Source organism: Crassostrea angulata, chromosome 1 (genome assembly GCF_025612915.1).
Source record: "Crassostrea angulata isolate pt1a10 chromosome 1, ASM2561291v2, whole genome shotgun sequence".
Classification (NCBI taxonomy): domain Eukaryota; kingdom Metazoa; phylum Mollusca; class Bivalvia; order Ostreida; family Ostreidae; genus Magallana; species Magallana angulata.
Genome location: NC_069111.1, coordinates 20633096 through 20648891, shown reverse-complemented (window position 1 = coordinate 20648891; position 15796 = coordinate 20633096). Strand labels below are relative to the sequence as shown.

General features: G+C 33.7%; 2 protein-coding genes across 2 annotated transcripts; one reads left to right on the top strand and one right to left on the bottom strand.

The window, feature by feature from the left end:
- Positions 1–326: 326 nt before the first annotated feature.
- On the bottom strand, positions 327–6895 carry LOC128173501 (KAT8 regulatory NSL complex subunit 2-like). The gene is made up of 9 exons (XM_052839234.1): positions 6643–6895; positions 5599–5858; positions 4564–4754; positions 4261–4375; positions 3661–3824; positions 2193–2284; positions 1797–1953; positions 1203–1357; positions 327–882 (listed from the first exon to the last, which is right to left on the bottom strand). The coding sequence occupies exons 2-9, from the start codon at positions 5850–5852 to the stop codon at positions 391–393; spliced, it is 1620 nt and encodes a 539-aa protein (XP_052695194.1). The 5' UTR covers positions 5853–5858; positions 6643–6895; the 3' UTR covers positions 327–390.
- On the top strand, positions 6313–15545 carry LOC128173419 (cyclin-T2-like). Its single transcript, XM_052839135.1, has 10 exons — positions 6313–6504; positions 7010–7091; positions 7402–7524; positions 8125–8185; positions 8313–8375; positions 8712–8757; positions 11049–11139; positions 11631–11703; positions 11881–11954; positions 12046–15545. The coding sequence occupies exons 1-10, from the start codon at positions 6362–6364 to the stop codon at positions 13891–13893; spliced, it is 2604 nt and encodes an 867-aa protein (XP_052695095.1). The 5' UTR covers positions 6313–6361; the 3' UTR covers positions 13894–15545.
- Positions 15546–15796: the final 251 nt, after the last annotated feature.

Genomic DNA, 15796 nt, shown 5'->3' with positions numbered 1-15796 from the left:
CAGCTGATGCTAGTACTTGAGGGTGTGTCAGGTACAATCTTGAGCCTTGAATAATTTAGAACATATTTTGCTTCTTTACATGTAAGCTTACTCGATTGATACCAAGGACAAAAAAATGGAGGCCAATTTAAATGTCACCTTTGATCTATCCAAAATTTTCAAAATTGGATTTTATTCTTCATACTTGACTCGTTTATAATTTTTCAGGATTTAATGAGTCTGAATTTACACTGACCTGGTCCAAAGACCATAAAAAAAAGACTCTAAAATATTTCAAGTTTAAAATAATTTCAAAACATGAATTTAATTTCCACTAAAAGAATGAACAATTTGTAAAAAATTTATTTGATGATGCACATGCAAGTGAATTTTGATGATGAAAAAAAAAAATTAACAAACATCAGCTCCTTCTGCGAGTTTAGCGTCTTCCTCATCAGTGATGTCAGAGTCCTTCCTCTCCCTGGCGGACTCTGAGGCAGTCTCCGTGGAAGCTGAGCTCTGTGAGGCGGCAGCCTCCGAATTTTTACTGCTACTTCTGCTGTGTGAATACTCAAAACTCCCATGTAAATGCTGGAGTAAGAGAGGGTCGAATTTTTGACCCACATTTGATCCACTCTCTGCACTGTTGGCAACATTCTCGCCTTTGTCTTCCCCAAGATATTTCATTTCATTCTGGTCCATTGATTTCTTTGAGTGCTCAGCTGTAGACTCGTGATTGTCTGTCTCTGTCATTGAAAATATCGAGTCTGGCATTTCTGGGTTTCCTGAGAGCAGTTGTCGGCTCATGATTTCTTGTGCAGAGAAATCCAACTGAGGAAGCAGCAGGTCTAAGGCTTCCTTTGTCAACTCAGTAGACTTCATATCTAAAGGATCTGCATTCTCCTTTAAAAAGAAAAGTGACAATGAAAACAACAGAATTAGAATTCTATCATCATACAAGTTCAGGACAAAACTTGATGGATAATATTTACAAATTACAAAGAAAAAAGATATTGGTACAAAATGCTAGTAATATCTAAAACTTGATCAGTACATCCTCTCATTATCAAATCAAAGAAAAAAAAATATTCATTCTTTTTACAAACACAAGTGGTATAAAAACAACATAATTTTATACATGTACTAGGATGCATCATTCTGCTCCACTCCTATATTATAAAACCTCTAAATAAACTACAAAGGTACTGTGGGAAAAATCTTACCTCAATCTTTAGAGAAACTCTGGTCTCTGGATTTTTCAATGGCAGGTGGGTTGGACAGGTACAGCATTCATCCAGACAGAAGACTTGTTTTCCACAAGCCCCTCCCCCGAACTGACAGGGGCGGAACAAGACCTGGTACTGGTCTTCCCCAATGTCTGACAGATAGTTAAGAAAAATCTTTCTCTTCCAACATCGTTTTCATAAATATTTGCTATATATGACACTGATTCACACTATTTTTATAAAGCCATTTTAAACAAAATCAACCAAATTCTAAAATTTCCATGTAATTATGGTATTTAAAGATACAAAGGTTTACTAAGATATTGCAAATCATATGAAATTTCCCCCTTACTACATACTTAGTATATACTTTTATAAATACATATATGTATTTTAAAGGTGACAGACATTTTTATTAGCAATCATTTTATTTGGGTTCTAGCAAGGCATGGGAAAATTATTTCCTGGTACTAATTCTAAAATACATCAGCAGAATTCAATAAAATCTGCTATTCTTTGGTATAACAGTAAATGCGTTTATTTTGTTATAACTCAATGTTGTGCCATCTTTAAAGAGTTGCACAAGGATACGTTTTTTGCAGAATTTGGACAGTGGAATAGCTCTGTCTGAACACTTGACAGAGTTGTCGCCGATGTAGATACATCGTGGATAGGCAGGTGCTCTGTAGTTGTATCCCTCGGAGACAGCGATTCTTCTCTGTTTGGACTGTCTGTGTAAGAGGGCCTCCTTAAAAAAAATCAGCTTTTTTTTTTTCATTTTCTTTACTTTTTAACATTCAATAATACATTATGTATGCTAAAATTTTTGCTTCCTTGCCCATTTTTCTTACATGTATTCTAGAACTTGTCCAGATAAATATTTTGCTTTTTTAAAATTTAACATCAGTTACATTATGTGAATACATTTAAAAAGTAAAAAAGATTTGAATATTGAATACTCTTCAGTTAGTTTATAAATGTTGGTACCTTTCCATGTCTCTTGTGATATCGCTTCAGCACCTTCAGTTGACAGTACTTGTCACGGGATGGCACCTTGTTTTTATAATACTTAATGCTTCCTGTGAACATCAACAAAAACCTTCATGTAACTACGTGTATATCAGTTGACCTTTTAAAGCTGTCTACATAAATGATATTCTGCTTTTACTTCCTTTGTTAATAGCACAATATTAAATGATATTCTGCTTTTACTTCCTTTGTTAATAGCACAATATTGGACACTATATTTCAGATTTCACATAAAGCAAGTAAATAATTTTTGAAGGTGTGTTCTTTGGGGGATTCATCTGATTTTTCATCTTTTTAAATCTTTTCTTAACAATAAACATTAGTACAAAGTTTACAATTCACTACATCATTGTTTTCCTCAGAAAATGTTTGATACATGGGGGGAGGTTTAGCAGAGTTGGTGCGATGTAACAGCGCCCCAGCCAATGTGAAATCACTGAGCGTAATAATTATATAACAATTTGATGAAATGTACGACATGTTTTGTACTATAATTAAATGCATTCTCATGAAATCGACACTAACATGTACTGTATTAATATTACATTTTATTTGTACTGTAATTCATATATTTATCCATTATGATAATTATTCTGGGTTTTTTCAAGCAAACTAACAGCATTTGACCTTTACAAGCTTTTATAAGAAATATAGATTCAAAAGGGCAGTTGTAACAACTTTAGTTTTATTCGTTTTCTTATATATAGAGGAGATTACTTTTTGGGGGGGAGGGGAGGGGGCTGAACAAAAAACATATGATGTCTCTAGCCATGTGACATTGCTTCTGTGCGTTACTTGCAATTAACTGTAATCTTTTTTTCTTTATTGAGTACATTTGCTCAAGTTTTCAATATTATTATGGCAAATCAATAGTTCAAGCATTTCCCAACCAAGCTAACACCATCGAGTGAACACTGCTATTTTTAGATCTTGGAAAATCCACAACATTTGATATTGGCAGGTGTAGAAAAAGGCATGTTATATTAAAACGAGAACTAACCGCGTCTCTATTTATGCATTTATTACGGATCAATAAAATCAGTTTCAATATATCTCAATCATAAGCTAAGTCCTTTCACCGTTTACCACGTGTGCCCCCTTGCTAAGATCGATGTCGAAGTTAGCGATGCTCTCTGTGGGTGCAAGCGTTTTTATGAAGATTGAACGGAATAACGACAATTTTACATTTACTTATAACTGTTATGATGTGAAATAAATGGAAAAACTATTTTTACTTTAAAATTGGCATGCATGGCAAGAAGCCTGGCAGGGAATTTTCAATGTATGGGGGTACTGCTATGCAAAAACAGCCTGGGGAAAACACTGTACATATGAGTTATGAAATCATGACCTCTTTTCAACAATTTTTTCCTGAATCCACATGTGTTTATCCCCACCGTATCAAGTAATTTACAGTAAACTGTACCTAGTGCCTCTCTCTCTTGTTTACTGGTTTGTAGGTATTTTCTACGTTTCTCCTTCATAACATGTTGAAGTCTCTTGAACTGGTCAATGTATAAAGATTGCAGACGAATCAGCTTGTCTCTCATGATCAAAGCCACTTCTTCTGCAGTGTATACTCCTGCATGTCTACAAAACAGGAAAATAAATATTAAGTTATACGTAAAGCAAAGGATACATTAAAACTGAAATCATTAGAATGTGTGTGCTCCCCCTAGCTGCAGTGATGACGTGTGTGTACATATACCAGTTTAAACATTTTACATAAATGTGTACACATACCCATTACAAGTATATACTAGTACATGCACACTAACCTTTAATAGGATTTATACATTTATCATACAAACATCAAATTCCCTTTTTTGATACTGTGAATTTTCAGAGTGTAATCCAATTTTCCAAGATCATCTAACTGTAATTTTTATGTCGTTTGTTCTTATCATTTGCACCGTCAACTCAAAGTGATCTTACTTTTCATGTTGTAATGATAACTTAATCAGTTATCATTACAACAATAGTTATAATACACATGTAGCAGCTACCCTTGCTGTCTGGGACTTACTTGAGTGGATCCTCCTGGTCGCTGTCTATACTCTCAGCATCACTGTCCCCATCCCCTCTCCAGGCCTGGTCCACCAACGGAGACTCCAGATCAGAGTCACTGGAACTCGCATAGTCTGTAATCAAACAATGTACAACATTCAATATTTATACCTCAGATTTGTAAAAAGGTGATTACTTGTTTGAATTCTCTGTCTCCATTTAGTAATGATCAGCGTGTTACTATAGTCCTACCAATCCATAGTAAAACAAGTACAGAGAGACTAACACAGATTATTTATATACCTCTATCCTCCGGACTTACCCAGGGCTCTGCTAGCTACATTGTCACCCACTGCTTGCTGTCTCTGGTGCTCTAGAACTCCATCAGGTCCAGCCACCAGCTTGAAATGATCTAGGTCCTCCAGTAAGTTGTCAGCAGTTTCTGTCGGTTTGCGTTTCAGATGAGCTTTTTGTCGCAGTATTATTGCTTTTCTAGCATGATCTGAGCAGTATCTTCAAACATAATATAAAAAGAGTTCATTTAATCATACTCTTTACCTTAAAACAAACTTTTAAAGTAAAAATCAATATATATGAGTTCAACAATTGAGATGTCCCAACTAAACATGACCTTTGAAACACTTGCAAGTATACCAGTCCGAATTTACTCATTCATTCATTCATTCTTTATTTCTTTAAGCTTTGCAGCTCATCAGATTTTACAAATTAAACATATTAAAGTACAGAAGTGGGTATTTTACAGGAGACCCTATTACATTGTACATACATAAATATGAAAAATGGGCATAAGTAAAGGCGAAAAAAATCAAAAAGCACAACATCTAACCTTAATTACATATATCGTTTCTTAATTTCATACTATAATAAATGTATTTGCCGAGGTTACACAAATCTTTAAAATTTTCCTTATCAACAATTGCAACAGCTTGAACATTGATGGTTTCTCATAAAAATACTTTTTAATGTATTTTTGACGGTATTCAATATATACTGGACACACTAAAATAAAATGGAATTCATCTTCAACATAATTTTTACATTTTAATGATGAATACCATGTTCAACTAATAAAACAGCCGAAACTATATCTTCAATTTTATTTAAAATCAAAGTGTAAAAATACAATTCATAAAAATATTGTTTAGCCATTCTAACAATTCTTAACTAAATCCCTAACATACTGAACGATTTTTGGAGGAGTCAAGTCGACTCAAGTGAAATTAATGGCTTTTTAAAAACACTTAATGTCTTATCCTCTTTTAAAAAATTTTTTAACATCTTTCAAAGAATATTATACCACCAATATGATAGTAAATGAAGTGGACAAATGCAATACCTGTGGCTCCCTTTCTTGTCAGACTTTGTTGCTGCATTTATACATTTTTTTCCTGACTTAGAAGAATTAAATTCACACTGCTTAAATGGTGCATTTTTATCCTCCAAGATATGCCTTGAGCAGAATTCGTAGCCTGGAATTTTGTTGTGTGTACAAGTACGGTGGCTGTACGAACAAAACTGGCCCTCGGGGGGAGACCGCGGCTTACGTATGTTGACTTGTTGGACTTTTGGTTGTCGTTGCGCCATATTCATCAAAACCTAGAACAAGTATAAAGTGTGATAAAATAAAACTTAATCAATTGGCACAATTGCACAATGCAGTAAACACAAAGTTGAATAATTAGGTTTTAGAAAATCTACCCCAGTCTAGTATATTATACAGAATCAAAAACAAATTAACATAATATCTTTAACCAAAGTTTATGTTCACACTTTTTCAGGGGATACATAAGGGCAATACAAGCCTAAATTTTCAATGCGTCGCGTCTATCTCATGCAATGAGGGAAAATGAAACTAAAATATTGAAAGTGAAACTATATTGCGTCGGCTTTGATATTAATTGATTAAAATACAGCACGGTATTTTTTCACTCCATCGAAAATAATTTTTAATAAGTTTCTTAGCATTTTTCGAAAGAAATTACACTTCTCAAATTATTTCATCCATTTTTTTATCAATGAAAAGCACAACTTTTCTTAACCGCGTGGCTTTCATTATCACTTGTGCGCCTGCGCAGTCAGGTCTCTTGGTGCATGGTTAAATGGCGGGGGAGCGATGGATTTTCACCAATTCGCAACTTGTAAACACCCCCAGCCGAAAATGTGGGATAGACAGCGACAAAGAACTTACTTATAGACAACAAGCTGCCAACCTTATTCAAGACATGGGCCAAAAGCTTCAAGTGTATCCTAATTGTCGGTTAAATTCGACGGCAAGTTTGTGACAATGATCTCGATGTTGTTTCGCTCGTGCTTTCGAAATTTTCAGGCAACTAGGAGAATATAGCGGTCCATTAGGAAAAAACCATGTTTTAAATCTTACCTTAGTTGGTTAGATTGTAAATCACAGTAGTAAATCCTGTGTAAAAGGTCGAATATTCATAGAAATTCAGTTTTCTCTTTAGACGATCTGCGCACAACGTTGACCCAAATCTCAACCGGCATTTTCCCATTGATATCACGTGACATCATAGTCGTGAACACGTGATTTTATTATGAATTAAATAATCAATGCTTAGTCTCAGCTTTGTATCTTTTAATGAAAAACCAAAGAGTGAAATAAAAACAATTTAAAAATAAAAATTTGAAAACTATTTTAATTGAATGTTTGATTATAGTTCACATTTTACAGTTACCATTTTTTTTTTCTCAACCATCTTTATTTGAAAAAATCCTTAACATGTTTACAGTAACCAACTATGTATCAACACAGCAATTGTATATATGCACCGCTTTTACATGTTCCATTCCTTCACAGTTTTTCATCGAAATGTAAGTGAATGTATTCTTTTATATATTTATATATATCGATTAGTAAATAGGAATATTAGCTGTTTCTCTTTTAAGTTAAAAGGAATACCTTTACATATTTTGTTATTTACTCATATATCTTATTTACAGCCATTATAAGTTTAATCACTCTGTTTTTTCTTTGCTTAAAATACAAATTTTCTCTCTTTTGAAAAACTTTTGTAAGTGGTCTCCTAAAAAGTTGCTATTAACTCCAAATTTGATTACATTTCTAGCTAATGTTAACAGTTATGTAATAGAAATTACAATTTATATCTATCAAATTTTGTAGGCTATGGCTGCAGCGAGTTTGTTTTTGGCTGCAAAAGTAGAGGAACAGCCTCGCAAGTTGGAGCATGTCATAAAAATGCTGCACAAATGTCTTAACCAGGACGCACTGGAAACTAACACAGATGTACGTAGTTTAAAGAAATGCAGTAATAATTGATACTGACTGTCTATTCTTTATTCAGTTTATTGTGTGATTACTTCACTTGCATTATGTTAGATGATTAGATAATTTGAAGTTCATAGAAAAACATTACTGCTTAGTGCACTGGACATTTTCACTGATATACACTTTGTGTATTACACAAGAAACGCATTACATTTATCTGGTACTACACCTGTGCAATTTGTGGTTTGATATTTCCCAATCGAACAACATTCTGCCAGGTGTTTAGATAAATATTTTCCAGTAAGTAACTTAATTATGTAGAAATATTGGATTACCTAACAAGTCTTTTATGCTGTTAACATTATGTGTACCCCAATTCATTGAATTAAAAACATTAAAAATTAGAAAATATCACAAACACCAGATTGATAATGATATGAATTTAAAGTAAAAAAAAAATAAACATTTGGCGGTTTTTGTTTTTTAAATTCAACTTATTTTCAACTAATTTTTAGCCAGACTTTGAAATAGCAGTTTAAAGGTTTATAAACCACTGTGAATATGATTCTCATTCAAAGCTTATACTATTTGTACATCTGTATGCTTTAATGTTTTCAGTACTACATGGAACAAACTCATCAGTTGGTTACAAATGAGAACATCCTACTGCAGACCTTAGGTACATTGACATTTTTTGTTTTTGTACTTTTATTGAAAACTTTGTCCGATGTAAAAGTGTGTTGTCAATGATTATTGTGGAATCAATTTGATCCAGACCAAAACTAACGGATGCTTTCTTTTTACAGGTTTCGACTTGTCTATTGAACATCCTCATACAAATGTTGTGAAAACGTGTCAGTTAGTGAAAGGTAAGCACTTGTTTTGAGATTTGATTGTAATGTCAAGTGTTGGCAAGAAATCTAGTAGGTTGAGTCAAAATGTGGTGCTTGATTTTTGCCTCTTGTACAAGGTCAAAAAAGATATATGGGGCAGACAAAGATATATAACACAAATTTTCACCTGGCTGACTTACTTAGTTTCTTTTGTACTGAAACTAAAGGTAAAATGTTGCATAGACAAGCAAGCATTTAGATTCTTTACTGAATTTAGCAAGTTGCCTCTGGAAAAAAAAATTCTTCAATTGGTGAAATATATTGTGATTATATGACTAATGGAGCTTTTTCTCTTTCCTGGGTGGGCAACAGCACCAAAGGACTTAGCCCAGACCTCCTACTTCTTGGCAACAAACAGGTTGGTGTTCATAATGTGATACAAACATGTATCTCTTGAGACTGCTGGTCTGATCCATGTACTGTTCACCTACATGAATCAGAAGTCTCCAGCTAGTGATGACCATATGATATACACAGCCTGAGGAAATATGAATAGCTTAATATACATTAGCTATTAGAATATTTTAAGTACCATGTTCATCCTGTTTAGCACCCTTGGCTTTTAAAAAATGAAGGGGATACTTGAACCTAACCAGAATAGTGTCTGAGGTCAAATAAATGAAATGACAGATACTTAATGTATTTGTAACTGGGAATAACTCACATTTAAAAACTATGTTTTTTCCCTATTTTCGTAGGCATAAAACAATATAAAGGTTTATGAATTAAATTTGTATTGAGTTATGAGACGTGTAGTACAAAAAAAAAATCAAAACACACTTTAATAAAAGCATATATGTTTAAGATATTTCCAGAATAAAGACAGAGAGCACAAATTGAAAACAAAAAAGAAAAGATAAGGCTGGAACAAAGAAATATTCAACTTTTGATTTTCACGCCTGGGTCCTGCTTTCACTTTCTCATAGTGGTGATAAGGAGATGTTTTGTTAAGTAATTCAAATCATCACTAATCTGATAAATGTATGCTGGATGATTTGAGATATTATTCATCATAAAACTTGATACAGTATAGTAACAAAGCTTGTTTCTTTAGTAGAAAAATTTAAAACTCAGTTCCAAGATAGTTCAATAGGATGAAAGTGGTACTGGAACTATGATTTGCAAGAAAAACATCTTTCATGGTAGAAAATTTGTTTATGTCTTGTAATATTTCAATTGCAATTGATGTTAGAAAGTTCTTGACCTAGAATTGAGAAAGTTATATCAATTAAGATGCAATTACCTGTTTGATAAAATTATGTTCACCTTTAAGAAGGATTTGTGTTTTTCCATTGTTAAATCAGTGTTTCACACTACAAATGTACATCTAAAGTGAGAAATATGATTGAAAATTTCATGAATGAATATCTTGTACATGTGAAGTTTTAATTTAATTTCATTGAAGTTATTCAATTCATTTGACCATTTATTTTTTTTTATTGAGACATTCAAAATGCTAAAATACAAGGATTTGTTTAGAATCACTTTAAAAAATTGATGAGAGCAAGAAAAAAAAAAAGGAAAGAAGATTTTGAAATGTAGACACATTTTTATATTTGTTGATTTTTCCCCACACTAATTGCCCAGTGGTGTTGAAAATGTCATGTTCTGTTCAATTAAACAAAATTTACAAGGAATTATAAAGGTAAATGTGTTTACTATGGCAGAAATTATTTGAATTCATACTTGCTGAAAAGTTTCATTTTGATTCTAATAATTTGCACTCAGATTTTTATATACACATATAATAAAATTAGCATTTATTGCCCAGACATATTTACAACTTATACATATGTACCTTCAGTTTAGTTTATGAACTTTATTCATTGAATAGGGTATAACAAGTTTCTCATAATTCCATTAAATTAACCCTACATGTATTATAAGCCAATACTGGTAAATCCCCAGAAAAAAAAATTACCAGTTTTATTGCAATTGCTGATAGTGAAAAAAAAAATAGATTATTGCTATTATTCTGATGATGAGGAAAAAATGAGATTATATAATTTTGTAAGTGTGTGTTTCAAAATGTTATTCTTGTTGTTCCATGTGCATTAACATTATGCTTCTAGTATTTGTATGCTGATGATTGCCAGCTGCACTTCATGAAAATACCGATATTTAATCAAGATGTCTTTATTACACTTCAAGCAAGTTTTAGGAGTGAGGTCTACTTCCTGCAGTACACAATCTCTTTGACTAAATCACAGTACATGTAATTGTACTTCAAGTAACATGTATTGTTTTTTTATGACAAAGATGGAAAATCATTACTGTATACTGAGTTATTTTCGCCCCGTGTAATTTTCGCCCTTCTACACTTTCAAACAGTTTCGTCCCGTTTTGAATTAGCCCAGACACATTTAAGTTTACTTTGATTTGATTTGAGACATTGGAATTCGCCCAGTCTTAAATTCGCCCGCTGACAACGAGGGCAAAATGGGCAAAAATAAAACGGGGGCGAACATTTTCCTGTATACAGAATTATTTCTGTCAAATTTAGAAAAATGGGATAACTTATTCATCCCTCTATAAGAAATGACGTGATGAGCTGTTTGCAAAATATCAACTACATCTGTAAACATGTATGTTTGATAAACAATTTAATCGAAATGCCAAGACTTCAGTTGTGTGTTAATTTACTTTCAGCTTGCACCTGACCACTCTTTGCCTACAGTACAAACCAACAGTTGTGTCTTGTGTATGTGTGGAGCTAGCGTGTAAATGGTCCAACTGGGAGGTGAGCAGTTTGATGTCATTTTACACCAGATGTCCAGCCTTTTACATTTACCTCTGTAATGGGGCTTTTGTAACACTAGTTCTTAGATGTGTATTATATCTTTTTTATGTAATTCATGAATTGCTCTATTTATGAAATAGTGATTATTGCCATAGCTAGCTCTATGGTTGTTGAAAACTTTTTCATTTATGTTTATCTCTGTATACAACTGGTTTAAATCAAATAGCAACCTACTCTTTGTAAGACCTTCATTGGTGAAAAATACAATGTGTAATGTTACATGATATTTTTTGTTGAAGTTAACATTCAAGTTAAAGAGTTTTCAAAAGGAACAGATTGTCAATTACTCAAAATACTCGCTACAATGACAATGCCAACTACCGACAAACTTAAAAAAGAATGTAAAAGATGAAAACTTTAAACTATTGATGACATTCAAAACTGTATGTTTAGTCATGTTATAATAAGTGACAAAGCATGTTGTTATTCAGATTCCTACATCGAATCAAGGCAGACCGTGGTATTATTACGTTGACCAGTCAGTGACTCCAGAGCTCCTAACAGGTATTTTAGATAAAAGATACTTTCTCAAATTAAATATTTTATCAAATAAAGATTTATTTCCTATGTAGACTGTTTTTGAACCATCATATATTTTAACACAAGTGCAGTAGAGAAGTTATAATTTAAATGTATCCCTTTTCTTGCGGACATTAAGTGATTTGTAAACTACTTTTACAGAACTTACTCAGGACTTTCTTAACATTCTGGATAAATGCCCAAGCAAACTGAAAAAAAGAATAATGACTTGGAAGGTGAGTAAAGGATCATGGCAAAATAATATACCAGTAATCATGTTGCATGGTACACTGTAGTTTGTTGACACAATGATTTGAACTGTTTCAGTCTGGTGAGAAAGACAAGAGAGATAGAGATGATATAACAGTGCCTCTGAGGCCTCGTGAGAAATCTGTACCGACCTCCGCGGCAGGAAGTGTCTCGCAAGCCAGTAAAAGCTCAAAACCTCATCATCATTCTCATTCAAGTTACGAAAAACAAGCTGACAAGTCACAAGGCAGGCAAGCTTCATTACATGACAATATAAAGTCTGAACCCAAAGTGAAAACAATCAAGACTGAACCAACTCCCACTAGTCAGACTACAGGCCACGTGCATGGTAAAAATGTGTTTGATGTCTTGTCAGGGGACTCGGCATCACTACATTCAGATGTGAGAGAGTCCCCGGCACAACCCCTGTCTCAGTCAACCAGTGATACCTCCACACCAACTGTTCAGAAAACGTCACTCGCCGAATACAAGGAGAGGAGGGAGCGAGAACGACAGGCAGCTCAAAGTAAAAGTGCTAGTAGTCTACCCAATGTTGACAGAAAACACTCACTAAACAAAGACAATTCACACAGGAGCGTCTCCTCCTTAGAAAGTGAGATTTCAAAGAGGATGCATGCTCCGGAGACTGAAAAAGCCAAACGGTTACACCATGATAAGCACAACTCTTTAAAACATGGTGTTGAATCTGCAAAAAGTTCCAGCTCAAAAATGCGGATCAAAACGGAACCAGGGCTTACGCCTGATGTGAAATTACAAAACTACGATTCTAGACTTAAAACTGACACTAATCTGAATGCAAGTCTGTCGCATGTGTCCGATCAGAGATCCAAAGTTAAGAGAGAAAGCAGCACAGTAACACCTGATAGAATGGACATTTACAAAACTAAAGTCAAATCTGAACCACTCAGTGATGATGAATCAAAACAAACTCACGATGGCATTTCCAAAGACTTTCGTCATACCTCAGATCCTAGTAGGGGCTCTGATTTAAAAATGAGACTAAAAACAGAGAGTAGTTTTACACAAGAGGGATCATCCCCACTCAAACTGAAAATTAAAACTCATCAACCAAAAGACAAAAACTCTGAGAAGCACAGTAGTACACCTTCATCTCTTGAAGATCAAAAAGTGCCTCCAATGAAACTATCTATCCATCATTCCCGCATGGGGTCGGGTGATGAACATTCAAAGCACAAAGAGGGTCACCACCACAAATCTCACAAGTCAAAACATTCTCATTCTCACTCAAGTTCAGGGACCAATGGCAAGCCTGATCTTAAACTTCGCATCAGTCTGCCTAAACATGTGGGAGATGGGGACAAAAATGTGGAAAAGATCAAACTTGATGCAAAAAAATCTCACAGGAGTCCTCATACTAATAGTGACAACTTTTCAAGAAAGAGGCCTTTAAGTCCATCAGGGTTGTCAGAAAACATTGACATGCAGCAACAGCAGCGAAACAAGATGCAGCGTGCTGAGCACATGAGGCGGTCATCTTCTAGTCTCTCCAATCATTCGGTGGTCAGCATGGAATTATGTGATATTGGTGATTCCATAACAACTGACAATGATTTCCATGACTTACAAAGTCCTCTAGTTTCAGCAAATGTTCTTGAAACACTATCACAAGTTATAGATAGCAAAAAAGCCATGCTGGCCAGTGCATCGCGTATGAATCCCCCGCCCCCACCTCCCCCCTTACCTCCACCCCTCCCTACCCAGCCTATCCACTATCCCCCGCCCCCTCCACCACCAGTACAAAATTATCAGTTTTCCACGGCAAGTCAACAGTATGGATACACACCTTTATCTGACCTTGGTGATCTTGATTTTCTCGCTGATGATGCCATCCCCCCTCTGCCAGGGGAACAACCCCCGCCAAAACCTCCTCTCCCTCCTTTCTGACACTGAGATCCCTTTGTGAGATGTACGGGTACATTCTCACAAAAGCGTGAAGTGTTCTGTGCGAGGCTCTCTTTGTGTGAGTCAAACACGGCTCAAAAATTAAGTTCTTGGCCCATGTCAAATATACACGATGAATGTACATACTCAATTCAGATATCATTTACATTGATTGTAAATTACAATATGCACTTGCAAGGGGCAAGATTTTCTTTTCCTTTGGTATTTTTGTGAATTGGAAAGTACTATTATATTTTTTTTGCATTTGATTGGTGCACTTAGCTTGCATGTAGAACCAGTGTTTGTTTCTGGAAGGAGGAATATACTTTTGAGATTGTGGTTTAACAAGCTTAGTCTTATTTTGCACACCAGATAGGGTAAATAGGATATGGTCAATTGGTCATTTTGTAGTATTTGTACACATATGCAAGTGTTATGAAATTAAACACTCTAAAAATGCCTTTGTAAGATAATACAGTTATGATAATTAAAAAAAAAAAAAGAATGTATCTATGTGCATATTCAATATAAGATCATTATAAGATACTTGTACTATTTTCAACAAATTGTCTGACATTGAACCTAATGATTTACTTAATTGCTATATCTCAGATGTTATAACAAAATGATATCTGGTTGATTTACAGTGTATAGAAAATTTGGGCATTATCTAGTTTTTTAAGACAAAATCATCAAAATTGAAATCATTCCTGATCATCAAACAATCCTTTTGATTCATGACACTGAAGTTGGTTGCTAAATAATTATGGTTTATACTGATGGCTGATTTTTTTTTATCATTGTTTAACAAATGAGTACAATAGGAAGCGTACAATATCTAATAATCAACACTGGGCAGTATTACTTTTTGAAATCTTTACAGAATATACATCATTTTTTTACTGGAACCATTATCATTTCACAAAAACTATAAAAAAAATTTAGTAAAAAACAATGCAAAAAAAAATTCGTTTTGTTGATTATGTAGATGTAATTTATTAATTAAATTAGTACTTGCTGTTTAGAATTTAAAAGAAAAAATTGCAAACTATTGAATCTTGTCGTTGCTTCACTTAGTTTATGTTCTGATACCTGTGCATGATTTAAAATATTTTCAAAATATGTATTAAAGTTTATGGTTCTCTTTTTTATTGTCAATATTCTTCCAGGTGAATGGATGATTCTCAAAGAAACCTGTTCAAATATCTGTATGTGAACTATCCAAGGATAGTTTGAATTTATACTACATTGTTGTTAATCCAAAAAGAAAGTTTATGTTCCTCTTTTTAAAAATCACAAGCTGATTTTACCTTTTCTCCCCCCACCCCTCTTTTTTTTTGAAAATTCCTGAAAAGATCATGAATGTTGAGGCATTGTGCAAGTGCATTGTTTGTGAGTTCCATCTCAGGTTTTTGTGTTTATTTATAACAGTTGATTTTTGCAGATGTGGTTGACGTTTGTTGCATTTGATGATGAAAATTTATGAATGTAAATGCTACTTTTATATAGTATACAATATGTTTGCCATGGGAAATGTGAATGTTGAATCACAAAAATATTGTCCATATTTTTTAAACACGAATTGCTACTTCATATAAAAACACATTTTGTATATTTCTTTGTTATTCATTTAATGAAATCAGATAACAAGATGATCAATTGTGTTCTGTTATTTTTATACATTGGCTTTATATAACTGAATTGGGGGTGGGGTGGATGGAATGCATCTAGGATACCATCACATTTTTTATATAAAAATAAGTACAGGTATTAACTATGTGTAAGGTGTTTTTCTTCCTATTTCCTCCTGTTTTATTGAATCTGTTATCAGTTAAAGCTTCCTGTACTTTTAAAATTGCCCTGAAATCAGGATTTTGTTAATGAGTAAAGAATCGACGCTAAGTTT

Bases quoted from the DNA above. Each gene is read 5' to 3' on its own strand.
- LOC128173501 (XM_052839234.1), bottom strand. From the start codon at position 5,852: ATGAATATGGCGCAACGACAACCAAAAGTCCAACAAGTCAACATACGT. The intron at 2,285-3,660 runs GTACAGTTTACT...TGATGTTCACAG, and splicing joins ACAAGAGAGAGAGGCACTAG to GAAGCATTAAGTATTATAAA. The intron at 1,358-1,796 runs GTATCCTTGTGC...ACTATCTGTCAG, and splicing joins GTCCAAATTCTGCAAAAAAC to ACATTGGGGAAGACCAGTAC.
- LOC128173419 (XM_052839135.1), top strand. From the start codon at position 6,362: ATGGCGGGGGAGCGATGGATTTTCACCAATTCGCAACTTGTAAACACC. The intron at 6,505-7,009 runs GTATCCTAATTG...ACATGTTTACAG, and splicing joins ATGGGCCAAAAGCTTCAAGT to TAACCAACTATGTATCAACA. The intron at 11,704-11,880 runs GTATTTTAGATA...CTACTTTTACAG, and splicing joins GACTCCAGAGCTCCTAACAG to AACTTACTCAGGACTTTCTT.